Below are 27,740 nucleotides of genomic sequence, written 5' to 3'. Positions count from 1 at the left end.
TGAGGGGAGGACTGCAAGAGACTTTTTATTGGCACACAAGGCCATCAGCGCCATGGTGGTCAGTCAGAGAGAGACATATTTTAGAAGGACAATAGTCTCTCTTCACACTTGGACAGCCACTGGCAACAAAAAAGTCCAAATTCAATTACCCAGATAGGATCTCCACGCACATATAGGGACACAAAACCTAAAATCGAACAAATGACGGACACGGACATATGCGCTCTGAGCTGCAAGAGACAACATAAAAACACACACGAACAGATGAGAGGACTTTAAACGCCTGCTACCCCTCCTACTCCCATGAAAAATCAATTTCCAACTTGGAACTTGTTGAGGAAAAGACACTAATCGGCCTTCAGATAAGGCCTTGTTTGTCCCTGATAAGACAAACAGCCACAACACATCTCCCATAAAGTTAGATTTGCCAGATTTGCCTTTGGGGTTCTGGGAGTGAGGTTGGCTCAGGGATGAGGTGGTGGAGGATGGGCAAAATGTCTCTGAACAAGTTCAATTCAGTGGTAAAGGAAGATTGCATTTTGTTATAAAATAGACCGCCGTTCAGTCATTACAAATCAGAGGGACCAGGTGGCTCATTGGTAGAAGTGACTGTCCCTGAGTCATTTACTGCATGTCCTTCCCTTCTCTTCCTGCCCTTATTCCTGTGAAGCTACTAATGAACAAAGGCCACTACTGCCAAAAGTTAAAAAAAAACTAAGATAAAATAAATAAATAACAACGATTACAAATCAAATCAAACAACTGAAGCCTGCAGCTTCACAAGCGTGAAAAATGTGATTCTCAAGCTGAGAAGTTTAAGGATACTGGTGTGCGGATACATTAATGGACGAGGGTTTTATCTGTGGCAATGAAGGCATCTATTGTGATAAAGAGCTGAGGCGGAAGGAAAAGTTCTCAACTTGCCGGATCATCTCATCCCAATGAACAACTGCAGGCAAGGAAATGCCCAACTTAATGAGTAAAAGACAAATATCTAAACTTACATCAATGTTGGTCCACTGTTCCACTACAATGGCATCATACGTGGGTGCAGCAGCGTTTGGCTCACCCTCGCTCGCCTCTTGGAAGATGAAGACGCTTTCCACTGTCTTAGGCAGCAAATCTGTGGAGAAAGTAAAAACAAAATCCAGATGTTAGAACCGTTCTTTTGTGCATTGCAAACTCATAAAGTATCCAAGAACACAATGCAGAACCAAAAAAAAGGCATCGCCTTAAGGATGTTAAATCAGAAATGGACATGTTGTGAACTTCTTGATCAAAAACTGTGCAGATTTTTGGGCTCGACAGCAACACAGAGACTAATTAAAGCTCAGGATCAAGGTGAATTTGGTAGCAGATAGGATGTAAAAGAAGCACTGCTCTATGTCCTAAGGATCAACACTGAAAACCTCTGATGAACAGATTTAACTGGTAAAATGCAGCCACAGATTGTATGAAGTCAGTCTATGTTGGATAGACGAAAAATCAGTTTGTTATGCCTACATTAATCACATGAAAAAAAAACCCCTTAAGTATAGAAAGTCATTGCTGGAAGAAGGTCTTGGTAAATATCTGCTGCAAACCATGTAAGAAGGTTCTCTGGTCAGATTAGATCAAAAATGAAATGAATCGTAGATGTAAAATTTGTAGAAGCTTAATTAAAGTGGAAACCCTGGTTTTGGTGGTAACATCATGCTAATGGGATCACTTTCTTGAATAAGAACAAGAAAACTGCTTAATGTGAAGATGGATGGAGCTTAATAAAGGGCGAAACTGGAAGGAAACCAGTCAGGTGGAAAGAACTCTTCCGACATGGCAATGAACAAGCACAGCTACATATAGAAAAATGGACAACTTAACCTAAAGCTGTGCAGCTATTAGCAAATGACACGGTGGCTAATTACAGCTCAGGATCAAGGTGAACCCTGCAGGGAAAATGATTTAAAAGAAGCGCTGCTGTGCGTCTGAATGATCAGGACAGAAACGCTACCCTTGGAGAAATTTAAGTGATATTAGCCACAGGTCTAATGAAGTCAGTCCATAAGGGACAAACCTTTGCGACGCCTGCATTCGTCACCTTAACAAAGCCCAAAATGAGGTTAGCAACACTGACATTGACGCTGAATTGTTTGCTGCTGACCAAATAGATATTCGAAGCGTCTCTGTTCTGTTGGAGCCTAACAATCACAGGATTGGCGACCAGGACAGAAACACCACTGCGGCCCCTCAGAAACCTCTCTCGTTATTCATTTGATGCAGGGGCTCAGACGCCGCGCGCGCTCACACACACACCACGGGCCGAGGTCCGGTCCTCCCAGCTGGCCTGAGTGCTTTCTCATTACAGCCACGCCATTTACACACTAATACAGTTTGCCAGAGCCCGGGAACCAACACGAGACACTCCACATTTCATTACCGAGCCTTAATAATAGAGGGATGAGAGGTGGCTGGAGAGCCTGAGAAGATAGGGAAGGAAGACAGAGGGAGAGGCAGAGCGCAGGATGACAGACTCTTTTATTTCCTTCCCTCTCTGAAAACCCATTTAGGACCCGTGCACGCTCAATTGAAGACATCTCTCAGACGTCCACTGGCTCCCTCAAATACAGACATTGTCCGTGTTCACCTCCTCCTGGTCTCTTTGCCTCTTTTCTCTCCAACTTCTTCTTCCCTATCTGAACTGTCAGCCTTCCCTGCCTGGCAGATTTAGTAAAGGGACCGTTTTGGGAAGTGGCAGGCGATGAGGATCGGTGTTGGTTCCCTGCCAGCGCAACAGGGATCACTCAGGTGAGATCACCACACAGTTCCTGTCTCGCTGCTTAGTCTTGTCTCCGGTGATAATGCACACTGACTCTGAGACGAAGTGGGGGGGAGAAAGGCAGGAGAAGATGGGAACCGGTTGCTGGGGGGCACACAGTCTGTCAGGGGAATCCACTGGGTGCGTGCACGAATAAACATTATCTCGCGCCTATTGACTTGTGAGCTGAGCCGAGCAGCCGGCGGGCCGACTGAGAATAAATTGTTTACACTTGCAAAAAGCACCATGTGCTCTCAGTAAAACTGTTCTCCATCCCCGGTGACTCACATGCTCAAGGTCGCAGGGCGAGGCATGCAAATGTGTCGGAGCTGTTGGACTAGTTGGAAAGGCGGCGGCAGCAGCAGAGAGTGGACTGCCGTGGAGTGGCAAGGTGACAGCTGCTGACACATGGCATCAGAAATCAGCAGCCACAGACGTGCTGACACATGCAGACTCTGGATCCTAAAGGGCTAAATTTAGGTGGTGAGAATGTGTGTGTCCCAGAAACCTCACCAGCATGCAAGCAGAATCTTTAAGCAGATATTAAACAAACCTCTCATTAAGCTCACATTTGCATTAGAATTTCTTTTTATTGGCCTGACAAAATATTCTAATCCTAAATGTCATGTTTTCATTAGCATTGAGTGGAAAATCCTCATAACTGGCAGAAAACAAAGGCTTGAAAATGTCAGACTGTGTGTAACTGATCTATATAGTGCGTTTTTCTTCATGGATTAGGTCACTGAAAGAAATTAACTTTTTAATAGTATTCTAATTTATTGAATATGACTGCATATCGATTTCAGATCCACAGCCTGATGAAGTTAATCCACTAAATTTATGCACATTTTAGTGGCAAAAATCCTTTAAATCCTTCATTTAAAACTGGTGAAGTTGTTGTTTTCAGTGATGTAGTCCCTCACTTTTAAATGTTTCTTTGTCTGCGCGTGTGTATGCATGTACAGTCCGTTGCAAAAGTACTCAGACTTTTTAGCTTTCCACATTTGTCAAATTGCACCTGCAAACTGTAACATATTTTGGTGGATTTTATGCGATTAGATCAGCACAAAGGAAGGAAGAAGGGAAATCATGCACTCTGTTCACAGTTTTTACAAATAGAAATGAAAACGTGGTGTGAACTGCTGTTTACACAGATCTATGTAGCTCATGTAGGAGATGCAGGACTACACCACAAAAGTTGCAAGTAAAAAGTCATGGTTGGAAGAAAACTATAAGTTTGTTACTTTCTGTGTAGGAGACACAGCAAGCACATGCAAATAGGTAGTCAGATAGAAGCAAATTAGAGTCTTAGGCCAATATGCAAACATTAATCTTAAAACCGTAATTACAATATGCAAATTCAAATTTCAAATCCAACTGAAAATCTTGCCTTTAAAAATGTTTGCTTGAGCTCATCTGCAAAGAAAGATAGGGGAAATGCACCCCTAAAGACTTACAGCTGTAATTGCAGCACAGAAAGCAGGGAGGGTGTTACAAATGTATTTCTAGAATAAAATAATAAAACTATGCATCTTATTTCTTCATAATTTTGAAGAATCTTTTGTTCTTCCTTCACATAAAGTCGTTTGTGACTGTAATGTGATCAAAGGTAAAGAGGTTCAAGATGTATAAATACTTCTGCGAAGTGCTGCACACACAGGCATATATGCCATCTTATATTTAACGTCCGATAATACGCCCTCTCATTAACGCAGGAGCGCTCAGACTAATAAATGTGTCATCAAATTTTCTGATGAGTCAGGAATTTTAAGTTTGCTGCAGAGGGACGACCGCCTGTAGGCGTACCTGTGTCAGATTAATACCTTTAAAAAGTGATTGTGGCAGCCACCATCACTATCTTAAAGTGAGATAAATAAAATATTTGTGCGCATATTATTAATAGAGTTTCCACAAATATTGGCTGCAGATCCTTTTGTGCTTTGCTGAGACAGATAAAATGTTACGTGAATAATCCACACTGCAGTACTGATTAGATATTACCAGACAGTTTGGCGCAGGCTAAAATAGCCACAAACATAATGATTATAAACACCAAGAGTTTTGTGCAGATTATTTATTTTCTGTTCTCAGATGGGTTTTTTTGTTTCCATACTTTATCGTTTGAATTCATCTTGTTACTTTCACATAGACAATGCTGAAACGAACTGCCTCAAGCTTTGATATCTTTTTCCATCTATTCCTCCACTGAATAAGTAAACAATCCAATCTTGGAACAAACTGTTCAAGTTTTAATATGTTTTCTTTTTTCAACTGCCTTCAATCTTTTAGGATTCTTGCAGTCTTTATCTCACAATCTTTTTATCTATGTTTTGATATTCTTTTTCTATATCAAACAATTGTGTGATGCGAAGCATCTCAGTAAAGCTTTATGGTGCACAAGAAATTTCCCATGAGAATAAGGCACATAATATTTGGTTTTATTAAAAAGAAAAGTAAGATACATATGATCTATAAAAAAAAGTTTTGAATTTAGGAACTTGACTTTTTTCTACAATGTGCACAACCTATTTTCAATCACTTTAAATAGCAACAGACATCATTAGATGGATGCCAGTGCCATATTTTCTGTCCATCCACAAAATAAATTGTTAGTATTAGGTTTGCAAGGTTAAATCTTAACGAATCAGGAATTCTGTGCTGTGAACAGATGAAACCAAAGTTGGGACGTTGCATACAATAATGTCTGAAAGAAAACCTAATATAAAATGTCAGCAGCACCAACACTTCATAGCAAGTTTCAAGCACAAAGATGGTGGTTGGATTTGCAGCTACAGTGAGCTCCAGCTTATTCTTGGTTCAGTTTGACCTCTTTGCAGATTTCTCTGTAGATTTTTCAGCCCAATCCCATAGTGCTGCCTTAAAGAGCACTGCAGAAGTGAAACCTCGATGAAAATCACACGAGTCAAAATAACCAAGTGACAATGATGATGGCAGTCTCTTGCTTCACCGACAGACATCAACTCTTGTGCTGATAAAGTCATTGGTTCAACAAACTGCTAAATCATTGAGTGTGCTTTGTTTTTCCCATGACTATACCTGTGGATCAAGGTGTTAAAACATGGGGTAAAGATTGATTGGGTGAATGTTTTAGGTTTACTGTGTTCCTGCACACTCAGTTCCTCTTTTTTTTTAGTCTAAAACCCGGTTGACCTTTGGCAAGCTGGAGAGTAACCCTGCCCCAAGCCGTCTCTGGTGACATGTTTTCAACAGGCGTGCCAGCCACTGCCTCAGACAGCAGGAGACCGGCCGCTGACAGCTTATCTATATTTCAAACAGGCTGAGTGGACAAGCACAGCCAGGACAGTGCGAGGAAGAGGTGAGGGAGTCTAACTTGTGTGGACTGGATGTGACTCCTCCCTGCGGAGCCTGATGTTAGGCAGCTGGCAGGCGGTACCCTCGGGTTGTCAGGCAGATTTTAGAGTGCAAGATAAAAGAAAAGGGAGTGGTGCCTCAAAAACAGGAACCGTTTGGCTGATTTCTCTTGAATTCAAGAAGACCAAATGAAGAGCAAAAAGAGAAAACTTCCGAAAACGAATACTGTGAGCTTAACTGGTTTCAATGTTCTGCTCAACTGATAGAGTAAAGCTGGAAGTATTAGAAGATCACAAATGTACTGAGACTCTTGGTCAGATATGCGCCTGCCAAAGTGCTGATGCACAACTGAAAGATTACAGCCTGTTCATGAGATTTCCAGGAAAGAAGTGTCAGTTTTTTCCCCCCTTTATGTTACAGTTCATTGAAAAAACGTGTGACATTCAGAGTGAAAATTCACACTCCTATTTATGAAACATCCCTGACAGTGAATTACCATGATGGCTCAGTTACTGTGCAGTAATTCTGCAGCTAAGATGGCCCCAGATATCGCTCCAAGCTCTGAGCCTTTCAGAGGTTTTACTCTATTCACCTGAGTGAATTTGAATTTGCTTCCCTTGCCCAAACAAGCTGATCTGCATGGTTGTTACTGGGTGGACTAAATGGGAAAAAAAAACAAAAAAAAAACTGTAGAATCGTCTGCAGCTGAGATTTAAAAAGGAGCTTCAGTTGAATCAAATTACAATAGCCAGTCTAGCATTGCAAAACAGGAAAAAACTGCAAATCTAAAAAAACTAAAATTTATCAGTGGACAAAAACAAGACTGAATGCAGTAACACAGGAACATTAATAAGCTAAGAATAAGAATGTGTATCAACAAAACAGTCAATGCTTACCAAAAAAAAGGTTCTGACCCGTTTGCACAGCAATTTAAACCTCTGTTATTCATCTATTCAGGGTTGCTATGTAGTCCGGAAATGTCTAGAAAAAAATTACATTTCATTTAAGTCTTTGTAATTATGGAAAAATAGAATATTGAAAAACATTTGCGTTTTCAGATTTTATGAGATTACAGATTTGTAGGCTCCATATTTAAACTTTGACCAAGTTAGCAGTAAAATACAGTTATTGTGATTTTTCTTTTTTGTTTATACCTTCATATAATAAAGTATTCTAAGAAGGACTGAAAATATTAGTAAATTTGAGCATGTAAAAGTTTGGAATTTTGTTTTAGAAAAATCTGAAGGAATCCTGAGCATTATCGTTGTTGCTATCCACCTACTTCCTGGAAGTATTGTTGCTTTATTCACTGTGAGTGAAACAGCAGAGGTTGCAGTCGAGTGGCTCATCCTGATAACTCATTATATATAACATCCTGCATCCCTGATGTAGCTAATTTACAGTTTCGTGAGATGAAGCCTATCTCAGAAAGAATCTTATCTCATTTTGATGCTAGGCTACATTTAACCACCAGAAAAGAAATGCTGGTATGCCGAAGGAATAAACAGGACTGCTCTTTAAGAAAAGCTATGGACATTGTTTTGGTTTTAGCTATGTCTATAATTAATTTGCATTCACTGTAATGGTGACAAAAAAGATCTGAATTCCTCATGCAGCAGCACACGCTGGGGTTCATTCATCTTAATAAAAAAAAAAATTATTAAATTATGCAATGATGAAGTTGCTGCAAAACTCTTTTAGGCATAACAGATTCAAAATGGCTCCAGAGATGAATTATGTACATACATTCAAATACTCATCATGTTATTTAAAGTGCTTTATGTGGCATTGTGTCTGCCTTACATATGCAGGATGTGTTTGTTATGCATATGCGCAGCGTTTTTCCAGCTGACATGTCCTGTCTTGCAGAATGAGTCCTTTAGGCCTCTGTCCAATTTACCACACAAATACAAATGCATGCATGCCTGCTTCTGTTTGCATTTACATCTAACCTGCGCCATCACCGCATGCCTTCCTGTTTTAATGCCTTTTTAGATTCTAAATTTTGTTTTGGAGAAAATGAATTAAATAAAGATGACATATGACTGGGTTACAAACCTCTACAGTAAGGCTGAAGAAAGAATCGAATACACCGTTTTTGTAAAAACTGTCAAACTTCTACTGTTCTCCCAATTGAGAGGCAATGTAAACATATGCTGATCTGTTTTTTTTTTTAAATCACACATTTATTTTATTTTGTCTGGGCGCATATTTAGATGCAGCTCCACACTAACTGTATTTTTTTGTGACTGCAGGCTAAATCTCTGATGCATACACTGTGACAGTTGGATCTGCAAGAAGCTCTGGATGTGAAAATTTCAATATCACTGTCACATCCAGCTCTGCTGAGCAATCCCTCATCACAAAACACATGGGTATGCAAACAATGGCTTGCCATGCTGTCTTAGTGAACCTCACCATGGTAACTCATCTTTAAAAGGATTGCAGGTATACGGCGTGTTTTCATCTGAACCATGCTGAACGACTGACTGTCAGAGACTGAAGAGTGCATCTGCTTACAGGAGGAAACATGAGGAATGGAGCATGAATAGTGAATATAACAAAAGGCAGATAATCTCTAAATTGCTATTTTAAATATGAATTATAAGTAGGAAAGCATGAGTGGTTTAGACATTTTCCCATGTTTAATTTTTATCTCCCTTGATAAGAGTGCAGAAGTGCTGGAGAACACTTTTCTTGTCCTGATGTACAATATGTGGCTTCCCGCTCCTCCTGCAGTATTAGCAAACCCTCTACAAATAAATGAAACGTGATTTTAAACCATGTTGTGGCTTTTGGTGGCAATACACCAAAAATTTGGACTTTTGGTGTATAGGATTTTAGCAAAACAGGGACAAATTTCAAGCTCAGTAGCCTAAAAATTGTTAGCTGTCGACAAGTTTCAAATTATAACAAAATACATGTTATAAGTCATTGTAAAAATTATAACTTACAGAAAAATCTGTAAGTAAGATTTTTCAGCATCAGCTTAAAAGATGTTTGTCTGATTTTCTTTGTAGGAATTTGTTTTAAATGCAGCACTAAATAATAACAATGGCACATTTGGTTTTAAAGCAAAATGAAAGTTCTTCAAAAGCAATTAACATAAATCAAGATATAAGATCCATACATGAAGAAAATCTGATTTCTTTTACCAACAGCTTCGTACAAGCTGAAATAATTCTATCAATTCCTAAATAAAACATTTCACCCCTATAATATTCTTACACATTGTCCTTTACTACCAATCCATTACTCCACATGCCGCTGCAGTCAAGAGCTGCATATATTTGAGAGTTTTCGAGTGCTGTGAAATAAATGTTACAGTTTAGAATTTAAGTTTGAAAAGCTATGAGGTGAAAGGATAATTAATATCAATCAGCCGCTAATTTAGTGCCTCTGCATAACAATAGCATGATTATAACAAATTGTGAGTGCACAGTTAAACTGGTCATGCCTCCTGCTGGCTCACAGCCAAGCAGCTTGAATAGGAAAAAAAATAAAATTATGTTGATTGCACAGCGAGACGGCCACTTAGAACCAATGAATCATGTCAATTTGTTGCATTTTAAAATAAATGCAATATTTCTGCTATCGATTGTCCTATATTTAGGCTACTTGCCTTCAAGAAATGCTAACAACTAAGCAGGTTTGCTTGAATTTTACTCTGATAGGAACCCATAAGTGTAATACATGTACACAATGTTGGTTAGAAATTAAAAAATACTTTTTATTTTTGTTAGATCTGTAAAAATATTAGCTATGAGTAGATATTTTTCTTTTGAACTTAATATACTGTACAGTCAAAAATTGTGTCACATTCAGCTATATTGATATATATTAAGATAGCAGTGGTGGGATGGTGGTGAAGAGAATCTCAGGCTAGTTTTAGTTTACCAAAGGTGTCATAGGTCGTTATATTTTAAAATTTAAATTAATTAGTGCAGCCATAACCAGTCCACAGTTTGCTTTTTACCTTAATTGGAGATTATCCCAGGGACAAAACAACACGAAAAATGCTATTTTTGTATTCTTATAGGAGAAAGGTTCACTAAATCTTTAATTGTAAAAAACAAAGCAGAAAAATAAAAATAAAAATAAAAATCTGGTGTGCAGGATAATCCATTTTAGATTTGAACATTTAAACTGTTGAATAAATCCCATTCAGAATAGTGAAACAGTCCTTTAAAATGCAAACTTTAATGCTTCTAGTGACTAGAATTGATTAGTCAATGGAGTATATTTAATGCAAAAGACATAATATCCTCTAACATAAACCACTACTAGATGGCTAAATGTATATTCTTGTGTTATATTACAATATATTTTGTGTAGGTCCATGTCTGGAAGAACTGTGCCAGACATGGACCTACATTTTTAGTTTGCAGGTGAAATGGTCTCGTTTCTTTCCATTTAAGCCCAAAGAGGAGCCATTTCCTGGAAAACTCCTTCCCTGAAGCTACATTAGTGTACCACACTGCAATGTTTTTATTTTTTAACCAGGACTGCCTGTGTGGACAGCACAGGAGCCATATGTGGTACCACAACATCTGACTCCTCAGCAGATGCATAAACATCGTAGCTGGATAGAGGGACAACTTTACTACATACTTACAAGTCATTTTTCTAGTAAACTCATCACACGGATAAGCAAAAAAAAAAAATTATAAATCAGGACATTCACACGTTTATTCCTAAAGGTCCTGTAAAAGAGATCCCTTACAGAGATGCACACATTCCCTGTTGCTATTTATCATGAAAACACAAACTGAACCAGAGGAAAAACAGAGTTAAAGAGTTAGAGTTGGGAAATATTGCTAAAGCTTCTTCAAGCGAGTAAATGTTTAAAGCATTCCAGTTGTTCCCTTTGGGAAAAACAACTTCAAGTGTCCTCAACTCGTAAACTGTCCTTTTCTCAAAGATTCACTATTACAGAGCAACTGCACTGGGAAAAGCCAAGAGACACACTTTTTAAACGCAGTGTTTCAGTTTAAATATTCCATTACGTGTTGTAGGTGCAGTCAAAGTTTAGCAGAATGTCAGCGTTTGGGGAAAAAATGCAAACGAAGCTTTGAAATTTCTAATCCAAAGGAGTTTTCTTTAGGCTCCCCCTCCAGCAATCAGCTCTAATGGCACCATGCCCAAAGCTGAAATTATTCAGCAAATTAGCAACCTGGTCATTTTGTTAAATTTAGATCAATGCTAGAATAGATGAGGGTACGTTTTGTGAAGGTATCAGGTTACAAAACAGGTTGAACCAGACGCACAGGCACAGTAACTGTGGTAGCTGGTTTAGTTAAACTGCGTTATGGCACATAAACTGGTTATGTGTGAAAAAAGAAACAAAAGAAAGTGTATCATGCAAACAAATTGTCTCAACAACTTCACTAAAACTGTCACTGACTATGTTAAACTAAACCTCCTTTTGATTCTGGATATTTTTCTGTTTCTCTTGGACTCAGGAAGTGAGATTTATCATGTGGTACTGATTGAACAATATGGGGAATGTACCATCCATGTCACCGTAGACAGAGAATAAGAAAACGTACTTTACATTTTTTGCTTATTAAAGATATTCTTCAGACCTGAGAGAAACTAAAAGGGTAAGAAAACTATCGATGCTCCCTGAGCGGGATAAAAAGGTTGTTGTGATTAAATCTAAAAGCTGCACAAGAACATTGTGAAGAGATTTGGAGAAAAGAAGGTACATTTATATGAAAGGTCAAATCTGTGGTATTCTATGCCCTGCACAGAAATGTAAAAAAATACACATTTTGTCCATCATTCAACCAAAATAGCACGGCTATTGGAAGAAGACAAGAACAGAAAAATTACACAAATCTTCAACAAGAAGCTGATAAAACTCAGACCGTCTTCCAAGCGCTTCCTGTAACGTATAGTGAAAGGCAGACACCCACGATCAAACCTAATATCCAAGAAAGAGGTCGGTCTTAAAAAAGCAAAATGACTCATTAGACAGTTCGTGTATTTATCAGAGCATGACAAGTTGTTTTCTCCGTGCTGCAAATCAAGACTGTCACTGGCTTCTCCCATCCAGCTATAAGTCTGCCGGTCCGTGTCCTTTAGAGTGCCGCTTTGCTGTCAAACATGTCCTTGATGTTCATGAGGCTGAGATGGTCCCCTGCATCATGTCAAGAGCCCCATCATCAATTCACAAACTCATCTGCTAAATATGGAGATGGCAGGAATGGAAGCCGATTCAAAAGCCCTGAGCTGCTCGGCTGTTTGATGTAATTAGCTGCTAACAACAAATAGGCTGCTGCTGCTTTGATGTCATTCTGCCAGCTGCTCCCTGGAGAGCAAATATCCAAAAAAAACCTAAACTTACACCGGTAAAGTTGTCTATTTTTAAAAGTGGTAAACTTTGAGCCGTGAACTAAATCCAGCTGTAAGCATCAGTGAAGCACAATAGTGGCAAATGCTGCTGACAATCCAGAGATTTTCTGCATATTTTAACACCACATGAAAGATGGAAAAAATGTTAGAGGACTCTTGTATGTGTAATCATAATAATACACTTCATTACTCCATTTTTCAGGACATAAAATATGCAAGGAAGCACCAATTTGTTATCAGGTTAATTATCTTTGTTTCGGAGCTGCTGGAGCGTTCGTTTTTCCAGATTAATGAGTTTTGCCTTGTATTTCTCTGCTGTCACAGTGCTGCTGGGGTCTGATGTAAGAGTCACAACACGGTTCCCAACCGTCCCCTAAAACTGGACATCATCCTCTATTTGACTCTTGGAACATGCATTTCATTAGATCTGCTTGATTTTGGAATAAACTAAAATCAAGATTGATCATTTAAAACAATTATTCATAAAGTTAAAAAAAAAATGAAACTGTTCTATATAGGATATAAGAACCTGCACAAATTATTAGTTTTACGCTTTCTTTTTTATAAAATTAACTTTAACAGTCAGAATATATTAAAAAGAAATTACTTTAAGGGTGCTGTTTAACAGTAAAGGATAATTTTACATCTGCCTGAAGAGCATCTGAGTGATTACAGATACGGAGGGGCTGAGTTTGGCTCCAGGCTTTGAGATGGGGGGAAGCCCCACGGCAGCGCCTGCTGAAATATTAGAGGAGGAAAGATATAGAGCCTTCAAAGGGAACAGTAACACCAGAAATAGCTGATACAATTATTAGTTAACATTATAAAGTGCTATATGTTGCTAAATAAACATGCTACATGGTCCATCTGTGTGTTACTCCACATCTCTCACTAAATTGACACAAAGAGACAAAAGGAAAACAAGAGGCGCAAAATTACATCAAGCTCAAAAAGGGAAATATGTCATAATAACGTTACAATGTTAGTGCTTTTTTTATGATAACGTTGTTTCTGTTATGTTTAGAGCCAAAATAAAATAAAAAAACTGAGCAATAAATAGAATTCAGTGCAGCATAATTGATTTATATGGAATACACTTTGCTCCATATTTCAGAGAGTCTGTGTAAATCTGTGTTAGATGCTGATGATAGGATGAGCTGGGGCTTGAAGGACATTTATCAATCCTTGCACATAAGTCACCAGTGAAAACTACAACCAATCAAACATGTTGGCCATTAGCTTTGCCAGGATATGCTTCACGTCGCTGTTTTTAGAAAAAATATCCAGGCATGCTGCTGGGAATAGTGCCAAGATTTACAAAGGGTGCTCTAACTCAGAATTACGTTTAAAAAAAATCTATACATTTAACATCCAGGAGTCAGATGGAAGAGCAGCAGCAGATTTATTAGCTTCTATCAACCAGTGATAAATTAGTTTATGCTTAATAAAAACAAATGATTGTGTTTGTGTGTTGGATGTTGTGCAACTTTATTTCCAAAATGCCTCTGCTATGTATTGTGAATACAGTGGAATCTGAGAATGTTTATAACTCCCTACTTTAATAGTTTACACACCAATTATAACTTATATTTGCATTAATACACATTGTATAAACAGTCTTAGCAAAACTGTCTGATTGGCCAGTTAAGCAGCTTCAAATAGGAATTTTCTCAATCTGAATCTTCTTTTAAATGTTTTAGGTGATTCTCAACAAAAAAGTTTGTGCAAATAATTTCTGCAAATAATTTGAAGTTATATTTCACAGAAAAACCCACAAATAGGTGAATCTGTGAATAGTGAACTGTAAATAAGTGGGACTCCTCTGTAATTTAGAGAACAAATAACCTTTAGCTGTTCTCCAAATTCAGTTGCATCGTTTTCTACAAGGTCTGTATGTAATTTCTGAACAATCCTTCTTTTATTTGGGGAGATTTTTCAGTTTGTAAACTCCACTGAACTGGATTCGCTTCAGCAACAGGAACAATTTACGCTAAGACATCAGTTGTGCAGTCATCCAAAAAAAAGGAAATTGAAGACTTTCAAGTTTATGGTCAAAATTTTGATGAACTCTGTTCAATAATGTTATGATATAGAAGCCCTCTGAAAAGTAAATAGAGAAATTTTGTGACCAGTCCTGAATGATTAAACCACTAATCCAAAGCAAACGGCTTATATGAATGTGACATTTCTGATTGTTTTCTAGAGGAAAAACGAATGTCAGCTAACGCATAATTATTTGCACACCAGGTAAGGTTCATAACCTCTTGCCTCAGGTGTTTAATATCATGGAGACTGGTGTGAGTTTAGAATCTGTTTTGACATTTTTACTGGTACTTCAGTGAAAGGAAGGGCAACCTGGTCAGCAAACAATGAAAAAGCAGCCGCAGTGTGGACTTCCACAGACAACCAGAGGTCTTGACAGAGATCTCAACTGTTTTCAGAAATAAAGGGACACAATTGGGTTGTTTGGTCTTAAAATTGAAATCAGTACCGTTCCCGTTGCCCAGGTAGAAATATCCGTCAACCAGCGAGGCGCCGTTGTTGAAGTGTTGGGTCATGTGGTCCAACCAGTTGGCCTCCACACCTTTGATTCCTTCCTCATAGCTTTGAACCCGCAGAGGCACTTTGACAGTGTAGTATTTCACCTGGCCCTCTCGGACCGGCGGGTTGTTGTACAAAGCCAGCAGTTCCACTCCTGTTGAAGGAAGACAGAAAAGAGAACTTTGTAATTGATTTGAATCGAGAATTTGTTGCATCTGAGGAAGTTTTTCTCTGCCAACATGAACCACTGCTACGCAGTGGCTAAAATCCAAAGTGTAATCCGTGTCTCTCTGGGAAGACGCTCAGATGCAAAAAGCTGCTCTGAATTTCTCGGTAAACGGTTGGCTCCAACACAGAAGAGCTTTGTTCCAAGAATATATTGTCAAGCTATTGTAATTTAAAGTTTGATATCTAGTGTTTGGCTATTTTCAATCACACACTTATCTAATTTCCTGAGACTTTGTTGCAATAACTTGGGAACTCTCCACTGGGTGCAGGCTTTTCTTGTCCTCCGAGTTGAAAACCAGAGGATTTCAGCCAAAACGTGAACAATCACAAGCAACACGGCCAAGAAAAGTTGGCTGCACTGTTCATACTAATCATCCATCAGCTGCAAATAACAGTTTGTGTGTTTCAGTGTTTTCAACGCAACTTTATTCCACTTTTTTCTGTATGTGATGTGAAATCTGTTTCTGCAATGCAGTAGATGATATTGCGCAAGGTCTGTAAATGTCATTATTTAAAAAGCAGGCACTTATCTATACAAAAACCATTATTTACAATAATAATGACACAACAAATAGGATATTTGTCAATAAAAGTTAAATGTTAGTTTAAAGGCAAATGAGATCTTAAGATGTTTTTTTGCTTCCTGATATAACTGCTTGTTTTCCAGGACTCTTTTCATTGGTTGGTGCCGATGATTTGACATTTCTCACATCATCTGCATTATTTCTGTGTTGTCATTTTCTTCTTTCTACTTCCCTGACGGATTCTTTGCCAATACCTTCTGGTGTTAAAAATATCTAATCTCATAAGATTAAAGCTTAATATTCAAATCCTCAAAATACATTTTCTACCTCATCTAATGTTTTTGCATTAATAGAGCAAAAACAAAAAAAAGACTTTCCAGTAAATTAGTCTGGAGCTTACCTACAAAGCATGAAACTGACCCTGGTAAAATACATTCATAACCCTGAGATCCCCAATTAGCGCACAGGTCCAAAATAGTAAAGCCCTGTTTATTTTAATTAGTTATCTGTTTACTACTCACTGTTAATAAAAGAGATGTTCAGACTATGAATGCATATCAGGTGTAGAAATTGATACAATCCTTCAATTTAACAGTTAAATGAGTAACAGATGGTTTACGCAGAACTAAGGGGGGATTAACAGCTAAAGTCTTAATCCATTACTAGAATATTCAGTTTCTAGTTATGGATCGTCTTCAAACATCGTAACTCAAGTCTGTATAGTTGTGAATTAGGTGGTATTAAAATAACCACTCAGCTGTGTTATAGTTATTGAGAATTATAAAATAAAATAAACAGTGAAATATCCTGTAAATCCTGTACGTTGACATGTAGAGCAATTATAAACCATTTACATGGCAAGTTAATTAATATTTTTTAAAAGACCCTATCTCGATCTAAAAACAAACTTATTAGTTAATAGAGTCATATAATGTATCTGAGTAGTTTGGTGAATTATGTGGTTAAGCATGAAAAGGCAAAGTAACACATATTGTGTTTGCTTAATATTCTGAAAAACGTATCAAAATCCCCCTAAGAAATCGTGGCAAAAGCTTCATTTTTAAGCAGTTACTGAGAATAATTCATTATGTCACAGTAAAAGTTCATCCGAACGCTTATAGAGAAATAACGTCAACATATGAAGAGGTGAAGGAGTTGATTTACGGTGTGTTGATTCATACTGAAGAAGCACAAACACATAAAATTTAAACATAGAGTTGTTAAATAAACCACAAAATGGCTTCAAAGTTCTTAAAATTATCAGAAAAGAACCTGTATTAAAATATGTAAATGAGCTGGAAGAAATCATATATGAGAGTCATCCAGAATTACATAGGATGGGGTTAATATTTGGTGTTTCCTATCACAAACTGAGGGGCTTCATGTAGAAAAGTCCTGTTCACCACAAAACAAAAACACAAAAATATATAAAAATAAATTAGGTGATGAAAAAATAACATTTATCTTAGAGTTATTCAAATTAGCTAGTCCCTTCTGTTTTAATTGTAGAACCTCATAAATTAAAAAAGGTAATTTATATCAGAAGATTCAAACCTTTTTGACCCTTTTGAATCATCTGAAGTCCTTTAAGTTGCATTGTTTTATTTTATTTATTATCAAACTGCTGCTGACTGATAAATGAGTTGGTGTCAATAAAATAAATTTGTATGCAAAGAACTATAACAAGAAACCTCCACCTGACAGGTGTGAAATAATAGGAGAAATGAAAAAGAAATACAATATGGGATTTATGATGCCCCGAGCGTGACTCACAAATGCACCGCAAATCTTTCCCAAGGATTTTGCCTTCTTTGAATCAGACATGCATTGAATCAAAAGCAATTTGATAATTTTCACAATACAAGTCATCCTCTTCTTTTCTTTTAATGTCTTCTATAAATGATGTAACGCTGCTGATGCGGAACTTAAAAGGGACCATTCTATTGTAACCGAGTTAATTCGTACTATAACCTTGAATAATGCATTAAAAGCTGCACAGCTAGCTGTTGTTTACATCAAGAATAGATATGCATAATGCAGCGGGCCTCTGGAGAGAGAGCCGGGCTCAGAAATTTGCCTACTGTTCGTTTTGTCACTGTTCTTCGCTCGGATCATACTAAATCAAAGAGCAAAAGAGTTTTAGTAGTTGTGATGCGAGCGAGTGGAGTATTTGCTCAGCTTAGCTTTGAAAAAGCACAAAACGTGAGATGTGAGCCGGGTTTGGATCTGTGAGAAAACATTGCCAATCGCGCCTGGTAACATTTTCCCCTTTTCTTCCAATGCAAATGTCAGACTGTCATTCCCCAAGTGAACCAGATGGATGAGCAGAATGTGTGGCGCTGCCACCCACTCAAACACACCAACACGCACGCCGGTTTTGGATGGTGGTGTTTGGTAATGGAGCCGTTGCTTCATCAATTTGGTTCCTCTGTCCGTCCATCCGTCAGCCAGCCAGCCATCCAGGAAGAATGAATCATTTATAACCATTTCTTCTTTGGCTCCACAGACTGATGTGACAGCTGGTCCTCCTAATTCCTTAAATCTTTTTCATTTGCCCCTCTTGAGAAATATCAGATCAACGGCAACAGGAGAAAACTCACACACTCTTCCCGTTATCCTCCCAATGCTAACAATGTTACAACCGGGAACAATATGGAAAACAAATCTTAGACAACACGACTGAATTCCCATTCAATGTGCCTCCAACTTGCCAGAGCTTCCCCAGTCTAATCGCTTTTATGTTAACTGGTTTACGGCACCTTAAACATCCATTAAAAATTTAAATTTTGCAGTATCATTTGAAAATTAAATTGTCTCCCTTTCGAATTCAAAAAGTAGCAAATAGCCGCCCTAGAATTTGATGAATGTGCTACAAGACATGAGCTAATTTACTTTCCTAGCCATGCGTACATGACTGTTGTGACTGCTTCAGGAAACAGGAACGACTTTGGACGAGCAAAAGATTACAAAAACACACACAAAAAAGCTACAAATAACTACTTCTGGTCATTTTTTTGCCCACTTACTTTTTTACTATTTGTTTAGATTTGGTCCACTTATCCAGCATAAAACAATAAAAAAGGACATTGGCAATGTGGTAATAAGAAGTGTAATTCACATTAAAACTAGATTCCTCATTGTTGACTCTGTTGCTTCTAATTTGACAGCTTTGTGTAACATAAACGGCAGAATAAGAGTCAGTGGATGAAAACCTGCTTCCTGTCTGCTTCACAGCATGAACTATTTTCTGAGTTATGTCTGAATGATTTGCATGGTCTAATTATGTTGCAGCAAGGCAACTGCATTTCAGCCAGAAGGCTAGGTAACTTATTTTTTGAGCATGTGAGTGTTTTCAGCAGTTCAGAGGAAACATATAGAAACCACAGGAGGCGGATTGAGTGGTTTGCCGAGGGGCAATTTCAGCAGGACAGCGTGGGAGGAAAAATAGAGAAAAATAAGATAAGAAGTCTGCCTTCTGATGTCCATCATACTGGACCGTGAGATAATAACAGATCCACCCGAAGCCAGGCTTTCATGCGAAATTCTGTAATAATTCTGATGGAAATCTGTGCAGACAGACATCTGCCAGAACTCACTGCAAAATCACCGATATCAAAGCCTTGCTACTGTAACACAGGAAAACATGCCACAGGGATTTTTGTTGGAGTTGCACAGAGACCTAATCTATGAATAAAACATAAAACAATAGGATGAAACTCTTGCCAAGATTAGGAATTTGCTTTCATGAGCTAAAATTGGTCAACTATATTGGGGTGATTAATAATATTTAAAAAAAACTGCATTTACAGTCAGAGATTTCACTACAGAGTCTCATTTCTTCCCCAAGATAAAAAACAACTTAACTTTTCCTAAATCAATAGTAAATTCCATATATATATATATGGTAACACTTTATTTGAAGGGGGTTGAATAAGACTGTCATGACACTGTCATAAACATGACATAACACCTGTCATGAACATGAATAAGCCTTCATGAATATTTATGACTGTTGTCATAAAGCGTCATTCGGTAAATTATGACACTTTTAATACAAAGTTGACATTGTTCAATATGCCTTTGTTATGACAACTTGACATTAACCAAGAAATCATTACTGATATAAATTTGTTATAAAAGTATTACTGATTGCACTTTAAAAATTAGGTAACTTCATGTTATTAAAGGTAAAGTTTAAACAGTAATGATTTATTGGTTAATGTCAAGTTAATGTAATTTCCACTGTGTAAACTGCAGAGGAACAGATACTTTGCTACATAGAAGAACACAAGGTTTAGTAATCTTTGATCTTCGAGTTAGGACATTAATAGCCAACATAAATCTCTTAAAGCAGCCGCTTGCCAAGTTCCTTCCAGAGCCAGAGGGACCTCTTATGCGAAGGTGGCCGGCATGAGACTCTGTTCTAGCTCATAAAACAACAGTGGTGCATCATTAGCATTCCGGCGTTATGCCAAGAGCAAGAACTGAAAGACATAAATGTCACATTAAGGTGAAATTTCTACTTGTAACACATTTTTAACAATCTTTCAGACAACTATAGTGGTAGTTTCTGGTCTATGGTGGGAAAAAAGTACTTTGTGTTCAAATAAGTTAATAACTACACAGACATTAGAGAAGAACATATGCAGTAAAATGATTTCTAAAATTGAGACTTATCAAACCACACATTACATTTAAAACCTCGTGAAAATTTTAGCTTCAGTTTACTGATCTTATTTGAGCATTGCAGTCTTCTGCTGCTGCAGAGCATCTCCTTTTATGTTTAACATGTTATGCATTCAGAAGTGGCATTCTGCATTGCCTTTTTGTACCAGCCTATTTAAGCTACTGTTGCATTTCTATAATCTGGAAGTAGCTATTCTCCTTTGATGTCAACGTGACATTGAATTTTTGTCCACACATTTAATGCCCATTGGTCAATTTTTTTTTTTTCAGGCCATTCTGTGTAAATCTAAAAGATGGCTGTGTGTGAAAATCCCAGTGGATCAGCAGTTTCTGAAATATTCAGAGCAGGCTGTCCACCCACAACCATGCCACAATCAAAGTTACTTCAATCCTCGTCCTTCTCCATTTGGATTCTCGGTTTAAACTTTAGCTATTGGTCTTTGCCAGATCTAGATGGCTGAATTAACTGAGTCGGTGCCATGTGATTGGTTGTGGATGAACTTTTGTTCCTTATAAAGTGACTAGTATGTGTTATTCCAATCTAGTACAAAAAAATAAGTGCTTTTTGACAGAACAGTTTTAAATAAATGCAAAATTTGGGCAGAAAAAAAAAGTTCAGAAAAATCAAAAACAGTTTATCTTTCTGCATCTTCCTTAAGTACTTTCCATTTGTCAGATTCGTACCTGCTTGGCAGAAAATAACACCGGTAACATTTAATTTCTCACAGACTGTTCCTGCTCATCTAAATGACTTTGATCCCAAAGAGATTTTTCACGAGAAGGAATTGTCGTTTTCCCCAAGTCATCCAAGCGTTCGTGTTTCCAGACTTAGAGGATCTCGCTAAAGCTCCGATCTCACTGGTGGTGTTTCTTTTTCAGCGGTAATCCATAGCTTTCTGCCAGCCTCAGCGCCAGCACTTGCACAGTGTTCACCTCGAAGATTTGTGGATTACCGAGGACAAGCCAGCAGCAGCAGCAGCAGCAGAGTCTCCTGGGCGTTCTCGGCAGGCTGGGCATTAGTAGAGAGGGACATGGGATTTTGGCAGACTCCTTCACCGCCCCGGCTGGCTGCGATGCCGGCGCTACTGGCATTGTCACAGAGATTTGGGAGAAGGAAAGGGGGAAAGAGCAGAGAAAGCTGTGCAGCTGAGGGAGGTAGAGGACAAGTCAGTGGGGGATTATCTCACAGCAAAAAGCCCAGATGGCCCACTGGGTGATGGTGGGCTGCCACACCATGTTCAGAGACCTGCATGCATGTCAACAGGTGATTATAAAGACCAAAAGATTACACAAATTTATTATATAACACCTAATAATGAGTTCATTTCAATCTAATAGCTGGTATACAGTACATAGCTCCCACTGGGACTGCATGCATGATGCTGACACGTATCACAAATAGGTTCAGTGACAGGATGGGAGACTGTAGGAGGCGCTGAAAGTGGTGGGCGTCTCCATCTGTTAATCCCAGACACTCAAAGAAAGCTGAAACTATAAATGTGCAGGAAGAACAACTCAAAGGCGTGTAGCTGGCTCGCTTTCCGAACAGACAAAACGAGCAGCTTCCAAAAAAAGAAAGAAAAAAAAAAAACTCCCAGCATCATCAGCTGTGCGCAAATTTGTATGCTCGGTTATAAGACGACTCTCTTTGTGTTTGACAGAGAGAAGGGATTATGTCCCGAGGCGACACATTGTTGTGTAACGTTCTAGCAGTTGCAGGAAATGACACCTCCACAGACGCAGAGTGGGTTTTTTTAGGAGAAATCTGCAGTGGTATTTTTTTTTTCTTAACAAATAAAAAAAGTAGAGTTGCAGACAAAAACACAAAGTTACAAAGATGTAGATCATTTGAGAAGTCAAATCTTTCAGTCTGAATACTTGTGAGGGAATGACAGCTCATTCTCAGCCCTCCTGGCAAAAATGATGTAATCCACAGTAAATGTGTCTGCTGTGAAACCAGCTACAAATCATACACATTTTATAAAGTATAAATCTGTATTTTTTTTTTTGTCTGGAAATCCATTAGTACTTCATAGTGAGATTAGTATAGTGGGCATCACTGTAGCAGATGCAGCTCTCCTACATTTAAAGTTTTGACCTTTAATTACGATCCTCCATGATTTGGCCTTTCAGTGGAATTTGTAAGAATTACTGTTCGGTCATTTTGCTGAACTTTAAAGTTTAGAGCCTAGAGAAAAGCATTTGTGAAGTTTTACATGTTGACCTTTAATTATGGTTCCCCTTGTGGATTAATTAGTTCTGCTTACATTTAAAGCATGTAGTTACACAACTGACTAAACTATGAATAAGTACTTAATCATGTTTAATCATGGGCATCTATATAAATACATTTAGTTTTATATGCCAACGCTTCCAGAAATGAAAACAACTATAAGTTGTAGCAAAATTATTAAACGAGGACCCATTGGACTAGTTGTAGGTGTATTTAGTGCCAATATTACATTGGTTAAAAGTAGAACAGTTTACTGAAACATAAACAAGCAATGGACAGTACAATGAGAAAGTCTTAATCTCTTACTTCTGTCATAATTTTTGCATTCAGACAACTATTAAAGTGTTATTAATTAATAGTTATTTGGGTTTCTTGAAGGTGCAACAAAGTTTTACTTTGTTCTTTTGCTTATTTTCTCTCCCTTATATTACTTTTTTTAAAGGATTATTGAATAGGAATGTATGTGGCATTCATTCCTGCTCAAAATTGCTGTTTAAATTTGTATTTGAATATCCAGAATGATACAAAAACCTTGAAAATTACAGTCTGGTAAAGTATGTAACTTTGAAGATGAAAATATATATGAGAACTGTAAAACTCTGGAGTTAATTTCAGTTTTGATCTGCCAAACTTAAAGACTTGCAATTAACAAAAAGTCAGATTAGTATCAATATATGCAACACAAGCTCGCTATTGCTCATTTATTTTGATCTCTTGCAGGGTTTAATCAGGTTGAAGCACCATGTTGATGCACAAAACATGTAAAAACAATGTTCAACTAAATTTTGTTCTTCTTATCAGATTGCCGAGGAGTGTTTATAAATCTTTTCCAAAATGTGCTTATCATTTTTCAGAGGAATTATTAAGATGCTAAAAACACCACATAATAATAGAAGAGGTTCTGTTTCCAGTGTTGGTTGGACTCTTTCATGTTTCTTTAAAGGGATAAAATTCAGATGCCATCCTTCTTCTGTGGACATTTTCTTTAGGCCGAAAGCTTCTTTTCATCCACTTTCATATTTTTGACAAGGGTCAGAATTCACAATTTGCTGTCACGGTCAGCTATAATGACTAGATTCAAACTTAGTAAAATGATAAAAGAAAAACCTTGAAATGCCTTTAGAAACTCTTTGCCTTGAGCAAAGAATTAAATTAAGAGATTACAAACAGGTCTGGCTGCTTGGAAGCAAAGAAAATAAATAATCTGAGGTGGGTTAAAGGCTTGGTACAGTACTATGCATGTGCTTCACATAGCACATGCATATGCATGTTTAATTAACTCGATGTAAATATGAGTTAATTAAACATCAGAATATGCACAATAAGATCTTATTGAACAACCACTGCAAACACACCAGCAGCCTTGGCTCTCTAAAAGGATTAATCAGGTAAAGAAGCAGAATGGAAGGCTAGATATGTTCCAGAATACATTTTTGGGGTATTTAGAAAAAAACTGAGTATACAGAGAGCATAGTGCAATCACAATTCTTTTGCTTTCCAGCAGGTCGTTTCATTTATCCCAGCATGCAGGTAATAATTACCTTGATTTTTGCCTAACAACTTCTTTCCTCTTAGTTGTGATGTGGAATTGTAACCATAGTGACCACTCACCATCACCTCGCCTGTATCTTGGCCTCTCCTTTCTGTCTCCGATGATGTCTTTGTTGTTATTGTGGTACGACGAGTCTTCCTCGGTCAGAACCTCGCTGTTCTCCAGGTCTCCCTCTGATAATGGAGATGCTGCCGGTGAGATGCCGTCCCGGATGCGCCCTCCGCCAGAACCTGAGTGGTTTTCACTGTTGATCTCGCTTTCATTTCTCTCCCTATCCAGTCGGGATGCCTGCATGCCCCCCTCTTTGTCAGTACTGTCACTTTTCGCTCCAGGATCTGGCTGGTTTCTGGGGCTTGAGGGGTTTGATGGGCTGCAGCTACCCAGGGAGCCAAGGACAGAACTGGGGCTGGAGTGCAGAGACAGAGAGGGGGTCTCTGGTTCTCTGATCCGGGTGCAAGGCGCTCCGTATGGCTCCTGGACAAATCCCACAAACATCACCCCCTGGTCAGCGAAATCCTGCATCTGCTGTGGAGAAAAAGAGCAAAATAAAAATTATGAAGCTAGAGTAATTGACAGAAAAGTTGCTGTAATGTTGTGAAGAGACGGTTGGTTCCATTTCATCCCTTGTATTGTGACGAATCCTGTTAACTCTGCAGCAGCCTGTGTGCATGTACTTATGGTTGACCATAATATTGGGATATCCCAAATTAACAGCTGCAATTTTTTGAAAACCATATTTAAAAACTGTGGTAATCATTGTGCTAACTCTCCTATGACCAATTTAAATGCGTTATAATTTGTTTTTGTGTGAAGGTTGTGCTTCCTGGTAATTCTTCTTCTGCTGCCATTTCTACTATGCAGCAGAATAAGTTTCTGTACAGCAAGCCTTTGAGTTTAGTAAAGCGAATGCAGTAAATGCGGTTCAAAGGTGCTATCAGTGCATCATAATGATAATACAGCTTCTGTTTTTGCGTTTATTTCTTTTATAGAGTAATGACCAAAAGCCGTCTTTAAGCTGCATTTTCTTATTATCTCTTGAGAAATGCCCGTCTCATTTCTTATCAGAAACCGCCAGGTGGTATGAATAATTTTGGCTTAACTGTACATTTTCTGTATGCCTCTCCTGCAATCACACAGCTGTTGATTCGATCAGGGACGCCTCGATGATCTTGACCTGTGTCTTATCCCAAATCTGGCGCCTCTGTTTTTCCTGTTTGTCATGTGGCATTTTGTGTCGGCATTGCGGTGCCGCTGCAGATTGAAACGTTAACTGTCAGGGAATGTTAATGATGCCATTCTCCATTTGTGCCTCCTATCTCTGAGCTGAGGCGGCCCCTGTTTCTATCTTGAGCCTCATTGGGAGGAGAAAATAAAAATCAAATCAAACTGCAGGTTATTCACTATGAAATTGAATTGGAAAACAGTCACTCTGTCTCCAGCCATATTGTTTAGCATCATTTAAATGCCGTCTGGCTGCTTTCACATAATATTCCCCCATTCTGAAATGTTCAAATGGAACTGCTGACATAAAAGGGAGCAACTGCTGCATCTCATTTTATGGTAATGCGGCCAGTCTGAGGTAAAAACGAATGGCTCTGACTGACTAATGTCAGTGCAGTTGATAGAACAATAGATCCAAGATGATGGGTTGTGCTGATTGAATTTACTTTTGGCTCCATTTTGGTTTTTGTCATCATCATTTCATTAAGTCCTGGCACTTGACAATTCAGGACAATTCAGAACAGATTTATTTCTCATCTTGGTAACACAAACTAGAAGAGAGGACGAGTGTCAGGATGGCAGATTGACACAAATAAAAGTGAATGACAAACAAAATGAGTCTAAGCAAAAAAAAAAAAATGTCTGCACGACAATAACAAACAGCTAATGGAAAACGGAACAATAGCTGGTTGGAAATAGGAGAAGCAATATTCAGTAGAATGGAAGTAATGGCACAACATAACATGTTTTCAGGAAAATTAGTAACAAAATATCTATAGACGACAACAAAAGATGGAACATCTTTGAATGAATACAAGTTAACCTGTCACCATCTTCATTGCCTTAACGATGCCCAGAGGTCAATTTTAGAGGAACTGTCCATTCATAAGTCAACTATGTCTCAGTGTGTACTAAGTTAAGAAACAAACAGATAAGAAAATATGGGGACAGCAGTAATTGTGAAACACATCATAGGCCAGCAGAATGGGGAGGTAATGCAGAGTGAAATGCAAAACGTGTGCCATAGCTGTAGGACAGAAACTGCACTTTGAAGCAGAAAGCATGCCTGGATGACTATAGGGAGAGATTAAACTGTCTAAGACTGTACAGTAAGGATTAAAAAAGATTTCTTGCCTTACAGGTTAATGGTTCCAGACAACAAAATGTGATGTTAGCATGCAGCTACTGACAGAAGCATTAGCTCCCCTGATGCTAACTGCTTGTAATGACTCTCTGTTTTTTTTTGCCGTTTCAGTTTTTAACAAGTCACAGACTCGGATCTTGAGAAATACCAGCTCATTATTTTCTCTAAATGCCTCAAATTCTCTCAGATGTAATTGACTTCAGGGAACTTTGTCTTCAGTTTATCCCACATACTTGTATTGGATTTCAAGGACTTTGTGCAAGTCAGTCAATGACCTCCGTTTTGGGGGTATAGTTCTTTGCCAGCAGCGATGCATGTTCGGGGTCATTGGCAACAACCAAGACCTTTGTTCTGATTACATTTTTCTTTTTCCCAAAATCTTCCCTCATTCATCTTTCATCATAATTCCTTTCACTGTGACAAGAATCACAGTTCCAGATACACAGAAGCCACCACCATTTTTCACTGTGAGGATGCTGTCTTTTGGGTAAAAGGCACCTCCTTTATTTCTCCAAACATAAGCAATGCCTCTTATTTTGTGTTTTCTAACTTAAGGACATGCTTCTTTCACACCATCAGGGTTTCAATAATATATTTCTCTCTGATTTGAAGGAGCCTCTTCTGCAGAAGTGAAGATTTTGTAGATTTGCAACCTTGTCTTCCATTCCTGTGAAGAGCTTATGGGAGACTATATGTCTCACTCGCATAAGTCATTTTTTTATTTTGCTGCTTTTGAAAGGGTCTTTGTGGAGACATCCCTCACCAGTTTTCTCACCTCTGCCAGGATTGTTTTGAGCCATGTGACTCCTTGAATTTCTTAATGACACTTGTCACTGCAGCTCTTGATATTTGGAAATGCAGAGAGAACTTTGTTCATCTTCATCACGCTTCTCAAATTTGAACCGATTTCTTTTTTCTTTTTATTTTACATAATACTTGCTCAATTGATACACCAAATATTTACTAAAGTTCTTCAAGTATTTGTAACTTAGGAGAAAACCCTCAGTCAGTTCTTAATGGGAGGTATTAATTTTGTGGAACAACATTTCTGTGTGCAAAGTAAATTTATTTAAATCTGCAGAATAAATGTTTGCTGTCTAACTGCACTTAGGTTATATTAGAACAAT

The 27,740-nt window shown here is 38.1% G+C and overlaps 1 protein-coding gene across 4 annotated transcripts in view; it reads right to left on the bottom strand.

The window, feature by feature from the left end:
* rftn1b (raftlin, lipid raft linker 1b) overlaps positions 1-27,740 on the bottom strand; it is a 134,375-nt gene that overhangs the window by 29,776 nt on the left and 76,859 nt on the right. For 3 of the 4 annotated variants that reach the window (XR_015765617.1, XM_088013937.1, XM_088013938.1), the window contains exons 5-7: positions 24,308-24,773; positions 14,976-15,179; positions 1,005-1,123 (exon numbers count right to left, since the gene is read on the bottom strand). Coding sequence is in view for 3 of the 4 variants with exons in the window: in XM_088013937.1 (XP_087870063.1) it covers positions 1,005-1,123; positions 14,976-15,179; positions 24,308-24,773 (789 nt within the window). In the remaining variant the exon portion in view is untranslated. The remainder of the gene's footprint in view (positions 1-1,004; positions 1,124-14,975; positions 15,180-24,307; positions 24,774-27,740) is intronic. The other variant, XM_088013939.1, reaches the window with a different exon arrangement.

The sequence above is a fragment of the Poecilia mexicana genome, unplaced genomic scaffold (assembly GCF_051168715.1).
Source record: "Poecilia mexicana isolate PSO_F unplaced genomic scaffold, ASM5116871v1 scaffold_16, whole genome shotgun sequence".
NCBI classification, from domain to species: domain Eukaryota; kingdom Metazoa; phylum Chordata; class Actinopteri; order Cyprinodontiformes; family Poeciliidae; genus Poecilia; species Poecilia mexicana.
Note: the sequence above shows the minus strand (reverse complement) of the source record. Positions and strands in the feature narration are given on the sequence as shown.